General features: G+C 40.5%; 1 protein-coding gene across 1 annotated transcript; it reads left to right on the forward strand.

Annotated features, from left to right (window-relative positions):
• The first annotated feature begins 729 nt into the window (after positions 1–729).
• On the forward strand, positions 730–16747 carry LOC5507368 (VPS10 domain-containing receptor SorCS3). The gene is made up of 27 exons (XM_001627939.3): positions 730–1147; positions 2171–2256; positions 2424–2526; positions 3035–3190; positions 3384–3451; positions 5226–5293; positions 5754–5881; positions 6276–6362; positions 6614–6793; positions 7511–7651; positions 8042–8144; positions 8766–8839; positions 9386–9474; positions 9780–9884; positions 10179–10299; positions 10381–10520; positions 10896–11006; positions 11138–11223; positions 11502–11584; positions 11960–12146; positions 12441–12719; positions 12876–12988; positions 13433–13546; positions 13796–13901; positions 14450–14570; positions 14784–14962; positions 15753–16747. The coding sequence occupies exons 1-27, from the start codon at positions 821–823 to the stop codon at positions 15833–15835; spliced, it is 3438 nt and encodes a 1145-aa protein (XP_001627989.1). The 5' UTR covers positions 730–820; the 3' UTR covers positions 15836–16747.
• Positions 16748–16827: the final 80 nt, after the last annotated feature.

The raw sequence follows: 16827 nt of genomic DNA on the forward strand, positions 1-16827 counted from the left end.
GTGCTTTAGATTAGGGTGGGGTCGAAATTTTTGAACCAGAAAAAAAAATCAACTTAGCAGCCCTCCCCCCTCCCCCCCGATAAGTAATGACCTTTTCCTAACAAAGCATATGTATATCAGCTCAACCTTCTTTTCTCAATTCAAAGTATGCAAGTGCTTTGAATTGAATCTTTTCTTCTTTTCACATTTGCCATGCAAACATCATCAGTGGTGTACATACAATATCCTTTTGGTCTGGGGCTCCATTTAGTAAATCCCACGTCCAAATCTCACAAGAAAACTAACGATGAAAATTTGAATGATAATGAGGAGCTCAGACATGAGCCATGAAATCAACTTTCGTCAGCCCAAGACCTTGAGACAAGAAAATGACGGGTGTCAGCCAATGTGATAGCCTGTATACATACCTCCGTAATTCCTTTCTTACACGTGTACCAATGTGAGAATGTGCGCGAGGACCCGCCTACTTCCCTAAAACATCTCTCCGATTATACATCATATTTTGTTTAGAACAGTCAGAAACAGTGGGAGAAGCTACTGATGTGGAGCTTTCCTGTATTTACCTTGGTTTCTTAAATCGACGACCATAGTTTTTACGAGTATTTTGTCTCTTGGAAGCCGGGGTTTTTCCGCCACTTTTTAAACTTTTGAAAAGAACACCGCTTTCATGCCGCAGGCCCACACCACAGGCAACCCATGAACCCATGTAGACATATTGATCCGCTGACCCCTAATACCTCGGGTTCTTCTTGTATGGTCGAATGATTGTTTTTACTTTCGGTGGAAAAAATGTCAGTGTCTTAGGGGCATCAGTTAGAATATGGCTTTTTTTGAAGCTACTATGATCCAGCTAGCATTGACTGTAGTCCTAGCGATAACATTTTGCTTTGCAATGCAAGATTTGGACTATATTGATGGCATGAAGATTGTTCGTTTTGGGTCAGAAGTGAAACGGGAAGAGAGAACTCATCTCTTTCGTTCAGCGATTCATGACTTGTTGTCTTCGCCACGTGCTAGGGAAAGACGGGACGCGCCTACACTTGGTTACCCCGATGCGAAAGACAGCGGAAAATTAGCTCATGAGTTTGTGCTTCATGGAGACAACCATAGCGTTGCATTTCTTCACTGGTCAGGCGCTAGAAGTGAGGTGAGAAATTCAGCCTTCTAACTGAATCCATAATGTCTACTTAGTGAACTTTGCAACTTACAACTTGCCTTCTATTATTATAATACGAATCCCTAAATACTTTGTATTTATTAACACCTTCATTTATTCGTTATCTTGACTAGTCAAGAATAACAATGCTTATGATAAGCCTATATTTCTAGCAGTATCGTTGATAGCGCCATAGTCATTAATATTTCTTACGTAAAAAAGAACGAAGCATTAATTGCTGTTAACAATACTTATTAAGGTACCTATGCCAGATGGTTACGCTTTTGTTACATGGGCTTTCCACAATGTGCAGGGGGGCATGACCTAAGAACTGTAATCTGAAACTAAACATTTTTTTTCTTTTTTAATGTGTGTTTCGTGATTTTTAATCATTTTCTAAACACTCTTGAGGTCATTCAACCGTACATTTCCGTTCAGACTCTCAAAACATTGATTTTCTGAATCTCATTACTATTCAAGTCCATCAGCCTCCACTTGGTGGCATCCAATAATCTATAAGTCAACTATCCTCTCGCTGAAGCGATCTTACACAAGCAAATGTGTTGGTTACCAAATAAAGAATTGATAGTAACTATTAAGCTGTCAAATCCGTTTTCCATTTATCTTTGTTTCAGCTCGTGGAAATTATTTACAGTGCTGATTAATGTACCATTCAACATCAAAACATTCTAAAAGAAAAACTTCATCAAAAACTAGGAAATTTTATAGAATTCCTAGTTATATTCCTTTTTTTTGTGTATCACCTTATTCTTTTATAATTTTTGTCTGCCTAACAAAAGAAATAACTGTTAAAATAATATCAAAAAGAGTTTTTAATCAGCCAATCATGTTTCAACAACAAAGGGATGAAACTTGCCAACTGCGTTTTTTTCAGAAATTTGTCTTATCAGAAGATTTGCGTATCAGCAGATTTGCTGACAGCAAATATCTTATGTATTTTATATATTAGTACAATATGTATGATATTTATCTTTTGTATTGATTTTATTTTAGGTTATTTTTATCTTTACTGCTGACTACAGGGAAATAAACAGAACAAATGTTGGAAGTATTTATGCTAAATCTGCTTACATATGGAGGTTGGTGTACTCTTTGATTAGATTGTTATTATTTTCTCTCTACATTTGTCTTTACCTGTTAGTCTGATGTGTCTGTGCCTGTGTTATCTGCTTTTCCATGTTGTCCATCATTCCCTGAATTAGAATGAACCTACACTGTATGAATTCATTGAGCTCTTTCACCACAGGTCAACAAACTATGGTGAATCATTTGATCGTGATGATGTTACAAAATTTCCTAAGGGGAGCTCTATCAGTGGTATTAGATTCTGCAAAGGGAACAATAAAAAGGTTAGAAAAAAATAAATGGATAAAGAATAAATTATGATTTTGCAGTCTGTACTGTACATCTATAATATGAGCTAAAATGCTCATAAAAAAATATTACTCAGGCTGACTAAAAAGCTGTTGCTTGGAAACTCACATCAAATACTGCACATGTGTCTCAGCTGTCATGTCTACTTTACAGGTTCTGGTGTTTGACAAAGCTGCCAGGCAGTTGTATGTCTCAACAAATGTTGCTTGGAAACTCACATCAAATACTATACATGTGTCTCAGCTGTCATGTCTACTTTACAGGTTCTGGTGTTTGACAAAGCTGCCAGGCAGTTGTATGTCTCAACAAATGTTGCTTGGAAACTCACATCAAATACTATACATGTGTCTCAGCTGTCATGTCTACTTTACAGGTTCTGGTGTTTGACAAAGCTGCCAGGCAGTTGTATGTCTCAATAAATGTTGCTTGGAAACTCACATCAAATACTATACATGTGTCTCAGCTGTCATGTCTACTTTACAGGTTCTGGTGTTTGACAAAGCTGCCAGGCAGTTGTATGTCTCAACAAATGAAGGCAGCAGCTACGAATCTGTAAAGCTACTCTTCAGACCAGCTGACATCCGGTGTCACAGCATCTATGACGACATGTTGCTAGGTTACGATGACACAACAGAAAAGGTATACTTGCTAAAAACAATGTATTCAACTAATTATAAGATAATAAAAAAGATAGTCGCCCCATTCTAGCCAAACCTTGAAAAGAATAGGTCACCTGGTAGCTTATTGAGTTTAGTATTTAGATGTAAATACCTCACCTTAAAGGTTTTGTTTAACAAATTCTTGGTATGACATTGCTTTATTGTTATTTCAGTTGTATTACTCAAAAGACAGTGGTACACATTGGACGTTGCTCAGTGCATTTGTTGCCAAATACTATTGGTACGTTTTTATACCTCCCCCATCCATGTAGCACTTGCCTTGTACAGTAACAGCAACTCTGCAAGAATTACTGAAATTTGGCATTGTCTCTCCCTTGAAGTAGGCACATGCCAAAACACCAGTCACACTGTTCCTTTCGTTTCCAGAGGTTTGGATCTTTATTGTCTCCTAGCTGACATTGTTTATTTAGTTTTTCTTGTCAGCATGTTCAAATTTCAAATCTTAGTTGTCAACACAGAGTCATTACAAACAAATCATTTACTATGTGAGCTTTTACTACTGTGCTTGCTTTTATCAATTTTACGGAAACTTTTAATATTTCTTGTAAATTGCACACCCCAATTTTGAAGGTCATTTTCTTTTCAAAAATGGTGCATTATACATGAGTAAAAATGGTATTTCCTGATTATAGCATTAAACTCGCTGCAATGTGTTTATATTTATTTTCTACAGTTTAAGACTTGTTTTAAGGTGGCGCGCCGAGGTTGTTTTGGCTAGTTCCCTATATTAGACTCATTTTCGGCTCGATTTTCATGGTTTGTCAGATCCCGCAAGATTCACACTTGTTCGAAATCAAATTATATTTTTTCATGCAAGGTAAATGGAAGCAATTTTTTTAAATGAAAATATCAAAATCTGCGCGATGAATTTTTTTCTAAATTAACAGTAACACCTAACAATACTCCAGCTTGAAGCACACGAAGTTTTGGCTTAAAACTGACCTGTCAAACTTCGCGATTGATGAATCTTTATTTTACGCCAAAATTGTCCTTGCAATCTTTGAAAAAATAAATGCACTCTTGCCTACAAAGATCCATCCCTGAATTTACGACCCCTGCTAAGTCCACACCCTAAGGCAACTTGTGTGAGAGGGGCTAGAGGACCAGTGTTGCACAAGAATAAATTCCGGATGGTCAATTCGAGAGTATTTTTATTAAGATAATTTGAAAACTAAAGAATTTATTCCTTTTCAACATTTGAGCCCAAGCCGCGCCTCTTCTAAACTATTACCCAACGCTATGGCTAAAATAGGCCTTACCGAAAGTACTTGCTTAATGCAGTTGCATGTCGAACCTGCGTTTATGAGAAACTAGAATCGAAAGTTGAGGATATGAAGGCACTTCCAACAAAGCCCACGCCAGCATCACACATGGTAATTGACGAGCTGCCTTGTTTGTTTCACATGTGACAAATTTGCACGAGCGAAACTGAGATCCTGGGTTGTGCATTTCGTAGAGATATCTCTATTCTGTGAGAGCGCTTACTGTGAAGAAGTGAACGCTGAAAGAAACACTCTATACAGTCTTACTGAAGAAAATAAAAGAGAGAGAGAGAGAGAGATTCATCGCGCAGATTTAGAGATTTTTATTTTAATATAAAAATATTGGTTCCTTTTAACTTGCATGACAAAAAATAATTTGATTTCCAAGAAGAGTGAATCTAGCGGAATCTGATAAAGCATAGATGTATTGATAAAATCTGAAAAATTTACGAAAATTGCGCCGAAAATGAGTCTTCTGTAGGGAACATAGTATATAAGCTGTTTAGCCAAAACAACCTCGGCGCGCCACCTTAAGAAATAGAATCCTCAGAGTATTTAAAGTACTGTATCAAGTGACTTTTTCCACTTGCATTGAATTCCTGCCTGCTGTTTGAGACAAGCCTTTTATACAGATACCTTCTTCTAAAAAAAACATCTCCTAATAGGGCTGTCATCATGAATACTACTGTACTATGCTTATTATAATTTATGTATTTTTTTTATTAATATTAGGGTTCTTCCCCACTTGGGCAACAATCCTAAAATTGTTTTCATTGAAGTAAAGAATAATGGCCGGTACCGTAAGTATATAATTTATTTGTGCTGTAAATTATCTTAAACGTTTTATAAGCTGTTTTGTTAAGGCCCTGATTGACTTGGGCCAGATGAAAGATTTTAAAACAAAAATCTAAAAGTCGTTAATCTATGACTTTATCTATGACTTTATCTGTCAGTGAGGGAATGTCTGTGTCTATTAATTCTAATGGAGTAAAAAAATATCAACAGGGCCATAGCAGGGGGTGGGGCCCTGGTGGCATAAATTATAAGGAAATGACCATTGGGGGTGTGGCTGCCCCCCCTCCCCACGATATTTTCATAATCTTTCTGTATTGTGCCCCCCCCCCAATCTTACGTGGCCTGCTATGGCTAAGATCAACTCTAATCCAGAGCAGTAGGGTACTGTGCATATTTTTGTAACAGTCAAGTCATATTTTGATTCTTTTAGATTGTGTGAATTCAGATCACTTTCTTCTTACTCAGATTCTTCAGTGCTGAAGTTTGCGGATTTGTCATCAGACTCACCTGATGGTGTGCAAGTGTTTGATAATAGCCTTGGGTTTTTTGGCTCTCTGTCATTTGAAATGCAGGGGAACTATCTGTTTGTAAAGGTATGTGTCCATGAATTATTGTCCACAAAAGGACAATGACTTCCTGTTTTCAGGTTTCGTAGGTAGGTTTTCATAAATTCCAAGGTGCACTGTGTTTTTGATGAAGCAATAAAATGCATATCCCTGTGTCTGGTTTTTACAGGGGTACATATGTTGGGAGAATTGATTAAAAACTTGAAAATCATGATCAAAGAGATAAAGATTTGCATTCATTTCATAGTCAAAATCTACCGTAATTATCCTTACATACTAATGTGACTCGTTACCAGAGTGTTGGGTTTGTCATGTTTGAATAACAAACTCGCACGAGGGCAACAAAGAAGCTTAGGTGAGAAACCTTTTCTTATAAAAAAAAAATATTGTTGGTTTTTCACATATTATCTTTTTTTTTCAGAAACACTATCCATCAAGTGCTCTTTTTGTGTCTTATAACCTTGGCAAATTTCAGAAAGCAGTATTTCCTCTCAAGCTACCAGAGACTGTAAGTATCTTTGTTGATTCTGCTTGCAAGTGGCAAGGAATGCTGATGGTGATGAAAAATAGAAGCCAGTAGGCCTTGTCATTATCACATCCATACTCAGTTTAAAAGAGTCTTTGACAGCCTCCATTTTGTCAATTTAGAAAAATAGTGGGCATTTATTTCCAGTAAGGCAATTTTGGGAAGCTTTTAGGATATTTGAATTTGGTGAATGAGAACCTAAAGCAATATAATAATGTGTTTTCCATTTCTAGGACTATTATGTTGTTGATGCCAGTGAGGGTGAAGTGCTTGTGTCTGTGAAACATCTCATGACCTACAACCTTTACGTGTCCGGTACAAATGGGACCAAGTATTCCCTCTCCCTGCAACGCCTACTTGCAACCCGTACTATACAATGGAATAAAATTCAAACACTGGCAGATATACACATGGTTAGTAAACCTAATTATAATTGAATAGCCCTATTTCTAGTTCCACTATGACCCCTGGACTTACAGACTAAGGACGCATAGATACAGAGTAAGCCTCGACTTCATGCACATACCAGCGAGAATGCTCTGAAACTTGGAATAAAACAATGCAAAAACCTGTGAATACTTCATGATCCCGCTGGTATTTACAATCAACTCAATTGAAACCGAGTCTTTGCACTGTATTTATGCGTCCTCTGTGCCTATGACCAGCAGGCACAGTGGAACTCTAAACTGGACTATTGAGTCATGCAGGAACTAGGAATACCAAAAAAAATATGTACATTTAAATTTGTTTTCCCAGTTTTACTAGCCAACCCGTGGGTATTTACTTAAATAGTGATGGTTTTACACGATAAGAAACTTCATCTTACTTAATGGACTCATAATCTTTGGAGCTTGCTTACCGGAAAGATGAAGGGAGAAGCTGGAAAAAATCAACCCATTACATAATATTTGTTTGTGAATAAAAAAAACATTGATTGCATGTGAAAAGCACTAAGTAAACTCACGAAGCAGGCTACTGTTTACCAGAAATAAAAAATATACTTGAATAGGAAATATTGCTCGTTAGACCTACACCAGAGTATGGCCTGGTAGAGGTGTCTAGGGTACTTCGGATATAGGTACTGTTTGTGGTTTATTAGCATGTCACTTCATGAATGTTACTGATCCCAGGTCAAGAGCTTGCGTGGAGTGTACTTGGCTAATATTCACTTTGGCCACAAGCGCTACTTCCGTACGATGATCACCTTCGACAAGGGCGGGACATGGTACCCCCTTAGGGTCCCCCAGGACTCCCAGAGCTCATGTGTTTTGGTAAGAACATGAACCATATGTAATTCAATCTTAGTACATCATCCATAGCCTCCCATGAGACTGATGTCTAACCTAGGAATTCGGGTACATTTTTAAACAAAATTTTATGACAATAAGCATACAAAGCAACCTCTTACAGTACTCCAATTTGCCTTTTAACTCCCAGCTTCTAATTTGGGTTACCTTTTTCCATTTATCATGGATTTATATGAGAGAAACAATTGAAATGACATACCAGGCATTTCTATCACATAAGTGTAACACAGATACAATGTATCAATAAAAATATGATAGAACAGTTTTTTTAATCCTATCAAATTTTTCAAGTGTATGAAATGTTTTTCTACCAACCTTCCTTGCATTTCTAATTATGATTTTCTCTGCCTTTAGCCAAAGTGCTCACTCAACTTACACATGCAACACAGCCAGCACTACTACCAAATCCCAGGCATAGTATCCTCCAAGACTGCTGTTGGCTTGATCATAGCGCAGGGTAAGTTTATACCAAATCCCAGGCATAGTGTCCTCCAAGACTGCTGATGGCTTGATCATAGCGCAGGGTAAGTTAATACCAAATCCCAGGCATTAAGTTCTACAAGACTGCTGTTGGCTTGATCATAGCGCAGGGTAAGTTTATACCAAATCCCAGGCATAGTGTCCTCCAAGACTGCTGTTGGTTTAATCATAGCGCAGGGTAAGTTTATACCAAATCCCAGGCATAGTGTCCTCCAAGACTGCTGTTGGCTTGATCATAGCGCAGGGTAAGTTTATACCAAGTCCCAGTCATTAAGTTCTACAAGACTCCTGTTGGCTTGATCATAGCACAGAGAAAGTTTCATAAGCTTTGCAAGCTACACATGCGACCAATTTTACCCCCACGTGAAAGCCGCCTCCCCTCCCCCCAAAATGAACAATCCAAGAAACCATTGAGTTTATTTTCCAAGGTCTATAGAATTGGAAGCCTTTTATCGCCAAAATTGGGTGCCTTTTATTTTCATGTCTTAGAAGTCATGTATTTGGTTAGAACATGATTGTCAGAAAGTAATGTGGTGTTACAGAGGTCAGAACTGCTTGCGAAGGAGACCACTAAACTGATTTATCTTGTGTCTTACAGGGGAACTGGGCACTAGCTTTACACTAAACCCTAACGTCTTCATGTCACGTGATGGAGGGCTAACATGGAAAAGGGTATGAATGCATAGTATGAATAGGAATATAGTAGAAAGCCTATTAGGGAAAGCACTACATTTTGCATACTGTACTGTATGTGTTAATTATGTTCATTTTGCTATTTACACACCATTGTAAGTACAAGGTAAGCGCAATGTTCATGTTCATGGCGTTCTTACAGCTTCTCACGATATTACACACCATTGTAAGTACAAGGTAAGCGCAATGTTCATGTTCATGGCGTTCTTACAGCTTCTCACGATTTTACACACCATTGTAAGTACAAGGTAAGCGCAATGTTCATGGCGTTCTTACAGCTTCTCACGATTTTACACACCATTGTAAGTACAAGGTAAGCGCAATGTCCATGTTCATGGCGTTCTTACAGCTTCTCACGATTTTACACACCATTGTAAGTACAAGGTAAGCGCAATGTTCATGGCGTTCTTACAGCTTCTCACGATTTCTAAAAAAGGGGCTGCTCTCTGAAGTGCTACCTGTAAACTCTTTATTTGTGCATCTATTTTATTGGAAGAGCCACAAACGATAGTCCTTTCCTTGCAGGTTCTTTATGGTTCTTACGATTTTGTTCTGCTGGACCATGGTGGCATCATTGCTGCTGTTCCCTTACGAAACAACACTAAAACAGTCCAGTAAGTAGACCTAAATGCATGGATAATAACTTCAAAATAATTCACCTTCCCCCCTTCTTCCCAAAACCCTTTGTCATACGCACATGAGACCGGATCAGGCACCAAAATTGTAAACAAGATGGCAAAGTTTGTTTAACCTCGGTAATAAAAAAACGTGTTTAGGGAAGATGTTGGGAAGGTGAATCATTTTGAAATGCATTAGGTTTTGACAGATTTAATGGATCCTCCTTTTTAAGGATGGCTTCGAATTTCCTCTGATTGGAAAGATTCATTTCGTCTGATGTGCATGTCATTTTGATCCGCAGATATAGTTGCTCAGAAGGTAACACTTGGGCCTCTCTCGAGCTTGCTCAAGGGCTTCTTGCATATGGTCTTGTGACGGAGCCTGGGTCCACCACACTCGTCTCTAAGTATGTTTTCCCTTTAAAGAAGACCAATTATGGAGTTGTCAAAAAATCCATTTCCATTAAAATGATGATGGGCCGTTCATGGCCGGACGGACCTTTGAAGATCGATGCCTTGATCACTGACCACATCTCAAAGAAAAAAACATCTGCTTATAATTTTACATGTTTTTTTTCTGGTGGTAGCACTGATTAATTTTGCCACAGCATTACTAATAAAAGCTTTAGCTTTCATAAGATGATGTTTTTGACACGAAGGTGTGTTCCTCTAACCAACCATGTCCTCCTTTTGGTTTTCAGTATTTTCGGTCAACACCTGAACAAACGGTTTGAGTGGCTTTCTGTTAAGTTAAACTTCTCATCTGTGTTCAGCCAGCCTTGCACTGATGCGAATTACACACAGTGGTCCCCAGTCGATGAGGTATTTAACTTATCCTTCAACAGCTTTTTGTCTTCAGTACAGATGCGGATTTTTACTGCAACTCTTTACTTTTTGTATCAGAGAGTCAGTGGAAACTGTTCGCTTGGTGAGATGATAGTCTACACGCGCCGCAAAGCCTCCGATTGCTGCTTCAATGGCAGGGACTATAATGGGTCCATCATTAGAGGGACTTGTAATTGTACTGATGAGGACTACATGTGGTAAGAAAAGATTTGTTTGCTATTCAGGGAACCTGCGGGAGGATTCGTGTGGTTATGAGAGTTTTATTTTGCTATCAATGTTTGAACAAGCTCTCATACCCTTACTTCCTATTGGGAAGTATCTTACCATCTTAAACCTGGTAAATGACTTTCATATTTTCTTAAGTTGGGCGGGAAGGCGTGGCAGAGAGACGGGGAATTTGAACGAAGTGTCTCCTATTATGGAAAAGTTATTAAATTGGACTTTTTAAGAGGATGGACTTAACTAGAAGTTAGCCGCTTTCAAAGTTAGTACTTTAGTTTACCACTACTGTTCGTATAGTGATGTTTGGCAAGTGTTGTTATAGTGATGTTGTTCTTAATGTGTTGTTATAGTGACGTTGGGTTCAAACGAGACAGGGATGATAACGAATGCTATCCCGAGGATTTGGCCGTACTCGTACCGGATCCATGTCCAGAGACAACATACTACATGAAGTCTTCAGGGTAAGTCAAACGTTCTTCAGGGTAAGTCAAACGCTCTTCAGGGTTAGTCAATCTTCAGGGGATCCACTTCAAGATGACCGGTTGTACACATTTTGAGGCCATTCTTGATCATGTGTCTGGGGTTTGTTTAGATATCGGAAGGTTCCTGGAGACAGGTGCTCCGGAGGACAGCTTGAGCAGGACTTTAAGCCTGTGTGGACCCGCTGCCCCACTCTGGGTAAGTGACCTTAGCACTTACCCTACCTTTTGTTAGAACTCTCCACTTCTCCTCTTGCTTCCTAACAAGAAATCATCCAGCGAGCTCAAACTCTTGTTTCTTGATTAGTCAGACCCTGGACTTCCTCACTTGTCTCTTGTCCTCTACACTTGTGTTCACTATGACCCAAATATGTCCATTGTTTTTCGAAGTATCTTCGCATTGCTATTAGTTTCTTGCTCTGGTACAGCTACCGTAAACGCTCTGCTATTTTATCCATATTTTTGTCGGTCCAATAGCTCCCGAAGGCCTTCAGATCATAATGGAGAGGACAACTGTAGCCTCCCTCACACCCATCTCCTTCAAACTCGTCCAAAACAAGGTAGCACACCCAAACATACTTATTTCGTCACAGGCAACGGGGAAAGGAGGTATAAAACAATTCACGGTTCAGTTTCACGGTTTTACAAAGACTTGGGCTCTGCTATTTCATCTCTTTCTGCGTTTTATGTCACGATGATTTTATTGCGCTAAGCCAGTGCCAAGCGCTAACACAGTTTTTCCAGTCAATTCAGCCAATCGACTTGGATGCTTTATTGCTCTTCGTGTCATTGCTAGCATGACAAAATGGCAGTCAGACATGACGTTATGGAAGTATATTTACGTCATCATGAAGGTCAAAGAAGCTGAACTGTGACGTCATCTCTTTATGCCCATGATGATATTATGACTGCTGTGTGATCGTTTTTTACCACAGGGTTCTATCTCAAGCACGTGGTACGTTTGGGACTTTGGTGACAGTAACAAGACTACAAACCTGACGGGCCTAGCGCTTGCAAAGAACCTGACCCACGAGTACAAATACCACGGGGATTATAACGTGACAATCACTGCAGGCAACATAATGGGGAGCGCTTATACCAAGATCATCGTACGAGTAATAGGTAGGGTGCACTGCAAGGCGCGAACTTAGAATGTTTTGATGGGGGATTTGAGAGACGCAGCGGTATTGGTCCCCACGATGGTTAATGGCGGAGTTCCAGCAGCTGAATCTTCGAGCATGTTTGCTTTTTAATGTTGAGATTTGAGAATGTTGGAATAATTCCTAGAGACAACAGAAGCATTTTTATGCCTACTGAATAGTCCTTCTAATCTTCAAGTTTGTTTACTTCAGTATAGCAGGTGTATATCATACGTTTCACTTACATCGGCCTTTGTCTTTTGCCAATGTGTCGTAGACGTGATTCGGCGCGCGCAGATCATACCGCCCCATGCAGTTCTCGTCGACAGGCCTGCCGACTTCAACGTCACGCTCTTCTCCAACCACGCCCTAAGCTGGCGCTCTGAACACGGCTTCGTGCACTTCGTGTGGAGGTTTGAGGAAGGGCAAAAGCCTAACTTGACGTGGGAAAGCCAAGTTCAGCATGTGTTCACTACCAAAGGAAAATACAAGGTTTCTCTAGAGGCGATCAACGAAGTCAGCCGCCAATACGACTCCGTTACCATCACGGTACACGGTGAGTAACGCAATGCATAGGGCTTGCCGTGACTGTCACGGTACAATACGAGTAACACATTGCACCAGGCTTTCTCGTCTAAAGTTATTTACCGTGACAGTACGTACGAAAGTCGTACGAGAGTCAGCCAGATTCTCAATCAGTTCTGTTTTCCAGACAAGCTGAGAACTCTACGGTTGTACTTCAATGAGGAGCTTGACAAGGAGAACAAGGGAACAGTGGAATGGCGCGAGTACTTTGCACGGCGTCTTCTGGCCGAGTTAACTAGGGTAAGAACGTCACCCTTTGCAAATTAACTAAAACTAGAAGTACTTTGCTGGGCTCCTGGTGGCCGGGTTAACGAGGGTAAGAACGTCACCCTTTGTAAACGTCACCCTTTGCAAATTAACTAATACTAGAAGTACTTTGCTGGGCGCCTGGTGGCCGGGTTAACGAGGGTAAGTAGGTCTCCCTTTGCAAATTAACTAATACTAGAAGTACTTTGTAAATTAACTAATTACAAAAAAACGAACTGATATCATAAGCACTTTGCAGGCGCCTGGTGGCTAGATTAACTTTAAACGTTTTCTATATCACTATATTATTCTGTCGTCATCTGAGTTTAAGATTCAACATGGCAGAAGAATTTGGTTACGATCTTTAACCCAGAACAGGCCAATGGTTTCCACAGAAGGTTGCAAGCTTTGCTGTTTTCTTCCACTCTTTTTGCCCAGATCCTAAACGTAGCCTCGCAACGGCTTGAGGTAGCAGTTGTCCAAGGCTTACCCACCTATGTGGATGTGTCCATCATAGAGAGGGACGAAAACACAACCCGTACCATGGACCAGGTATGTGTGGTCACTTTATCAAGGGACATTGACTACTGTGGAACTACTGTTGACCAAATGGTTTTAAAGAGAGGTTATAGTAGGATAGGGCGAGAGGCAGATATGCAGTCAACTCTGACGATCACGCTCTTGAGCGGGGAGCTCCACTTGTCCTAGCTTCTTGCCATCACTAGTGATAATTGTGTTTGATTTCTACTTTCTTGCTGTCACTAGTGATAATTGTGTTTGATTTCTACTTTTTCTCCCCAGCTAGCTGAGGATATTCGCCAAGCCGTGAGTAGAAATGTCGTCGAAGTTTCATTCCCAGACGGCAGTGTCGCAACTGCTATTTATGCTGAGGTATTGAGTTATGAGGGTGAGTATAAACAGTGTAACCTAAATGGATTGCTTGCGGTGGCAAGGTTGAAGATTTATGCAGCCATGGTGGACAATCGTGATTGGCAAAACGCGGAATTTTGTTGCAAAGCTAATCTCGAAATATGTGCGCACTACTACTGATTTGACTCTGACCCCAAGCCACTAAAATGTGAGCCGTTGGGCATAATTTTCCAAAACTGATCGTACACGTGCGACTAATAAAGATCACGAGCTTTGAGCCCAGCTATACATTTACTTGATTTCTAACAAGCTCTGTTCCTACTGCCCGTGCTGATACAGGCAAGAACATGTCTCTTCTTCTTTATTGTCATGTCGGATTAATTTTGTTACCTTTTATACCCGCTTCATTCTAACCTTTAGCTGTTAGTGGAATCAGGGTGGGTGGGGGGGGGGGCTGTTTTTGATAGCAATGCTGGCGGCAATGTTTGCACGTCGCTCTGGACATTTTTGCATATTATGTAGCCCGCGCAAATCCTGGATACGCACAAGGAGTGAACGTCTCTTATTCGTTCTGTTGTTTTTTAGACAAAAAGCAGTCACCGACCCGTCGGCCAGAAACTCAGGATTACCGCTTAGCCATTGCCATAGGCGTGGCTGCGGGCGTGGTGATGCTGTTCTTGGTTGGGATCATCTTTTTCGCGTACAGGTAAAGACTTAAAGTACTGTTGAATACCCCACAATCATTTCACAAGGATACACGATATCTTTTAATAGATATCGCCTACTTGAAATAATATTGTCTACTTGAAATAATCGTATTTTGTGCAAATAGCTAAGTTTCCCGTGTAAACAAGCTCCGAATTGCTAACGAGTTGTTCGCAGGTTACCCGCTTATCAAAATCCAACATTTTTATGTCAGGAGGTACACTTGGATGTACCGAAGGTATCATCGCCTTTCTATGAACGGCTCACAGCCGCTAAACGCAGAGACGGAGCCTGCATTGGACTATAGTGCTAACGGCGAGGGAGTGCGTTACACGGTCACGTCAGTGGGGCCAGAGCCAGGGGACAGCGACGATGAGCTCATACGAGACACGGGTAACCCATTTGCTTGTTAGTTTCGTACTATACACAGGTAACCTATTTGCTTATATGATCCGTGCCATACACAGGTAACCCATTTGCTTGTTAGTTTCGTACTATACACAGGTAACCCATTTGCTTGTAAGTTTCATACCATACACAGGTAACCCATTTGCTTGTAAGATTCGGACCATACACAGGTAACCCATTTGCTTGTAAGATTCGTACCATACACAGGTAACCCATTTACTTATAAGTTTCGCACCATACACAGGTAACCCATTTGCTCATGGTTCGTGCCACACACAGGTAACCCAATTACTTGTAAGTTTCGTACCATACAACCATACACAGGTTATTTGCTAAATTTTGCAGGGTTGTTTTGTGAGGTTGAACAATCAATTAACTACCTGGTCCAGATATAAAGCTGACGGGTAAACTTGAAACCACACAACGATCTTCAGCAATGACAAAGAAGACATGTAGCACGCGTATATATTTTCTCGTTCATTTTGATCTACGCCACAAATGATTCGACCCGGGCCTTTTTTTCCGAATTTTGACCAAAATACCTTAATATTGCAAATTTTACTCTCGCGACTTTTGCTACATACGAACCGAATCTACAAGAAAATATAAAGATTTGACTAAATCTATCAATACGGTGAACCCGAAAATTGATGACTTCATAGGAGGGAGGGGGGCTATAAAAACTCACATTATCTTTCCAATCTCATATCCTGACGCACTTTTTAGGTTGCTACTTAGCGACTTTGAATGGCTCACTGTATTTTACGTGTTTTAGGAGAATTGCAAGTCATGGAAGAACCAGAGGATGCGAACGACGACGTGCCGCTGACCTCAATTGCAGGCGCATCACGTGCGTGACAGAAAGTGACCGCTGACCACAGTTGATATAACTGGGCGTAAAGAATGTCATTCAAGCTCCTGAAATAATCTCACCCCGGCGGTGGTGAAATCCTTTAACGCTAATGTCGTCGTAGCTCATGTGAACAGCTTGTTGCCACCTAATTTTGCGAATTATGTGCACGCCTGCCTAATCGGCCGCGTAATTAGTAATTAGCACTCGCTAGAGCGAATGGCTAAAGATGGATTTTATACAGAGTAGGGGGGGTCTCAAGGTTCGCGTGATCTACATGAATCTACCTGAATGTACAGTGACTTGATGAATGGGACCTGCTGCTTCAGCACGAGAGTGGCATGTAGTGGATAGAGTATTTAACTTGGAGCATCGGGTTCAATACACAAAAACACAGTGAATGCTTGGACCATGTTAATGTCATGATAGCACCGAATCACATGAAATAAGCGCACATTTTTTGCATAGGTAAGAGTCGATCGCAGTACATTTAGAGTTGTGTTGCCGCTGCGGCGAATCCAGGGAGTCCCGTGCCCCATCCTCTGGGACCCAGGGCGTCGCGGAGATCGGGCACACAGGGAGCGCGGCTCGAGTGATCTCTGCGACGCCCTCGGTCCAAGAGGCTGCCTGCGCCCCACCACACCCTTTCGGATACAATTTAGAAGAAATTCCACAAATTTCCACCATGTTTTAAATATTGAATCGCCGCTTCTTTTGGGATTCGCTGTGCAATTAGCTGGTTTACTCAAAACCCATATGCATTACATGGTGATCGCATGCAGTCATCAGCCGAACCTATATGCCGACTCGGCATCGAATGTACAAAAGCGATTGAGTCAATTGGACATTAGAAGCTGACCCTACTCCGTCGTATTTCTTTTGTAAATTAATTTAAATAAAGCAGCACAGAGAACATTGAACCAAATGTTTCAAATCGTCTTTTTCACTTGAATTTGTCTGATTTTTACTACGGAATTAGTCAAACCTCTAATTCCTTACA

The sequence above is a fragment of the Nematostella vectensis genome, chromosome 6 (assembly GCF_932526225.1).
Source record: "Nematostella vectensis chromosome 6, jaNemVect1.1, whole genome shotgun sequence".
In the NCBI taxonomy this organism is placed as follows: Eukaryota; Metazoa; Cnidaria; class Anthozoa; order Actiniaria; family Edwardsiidae; genus Nematostella; species Nematostella vectensis.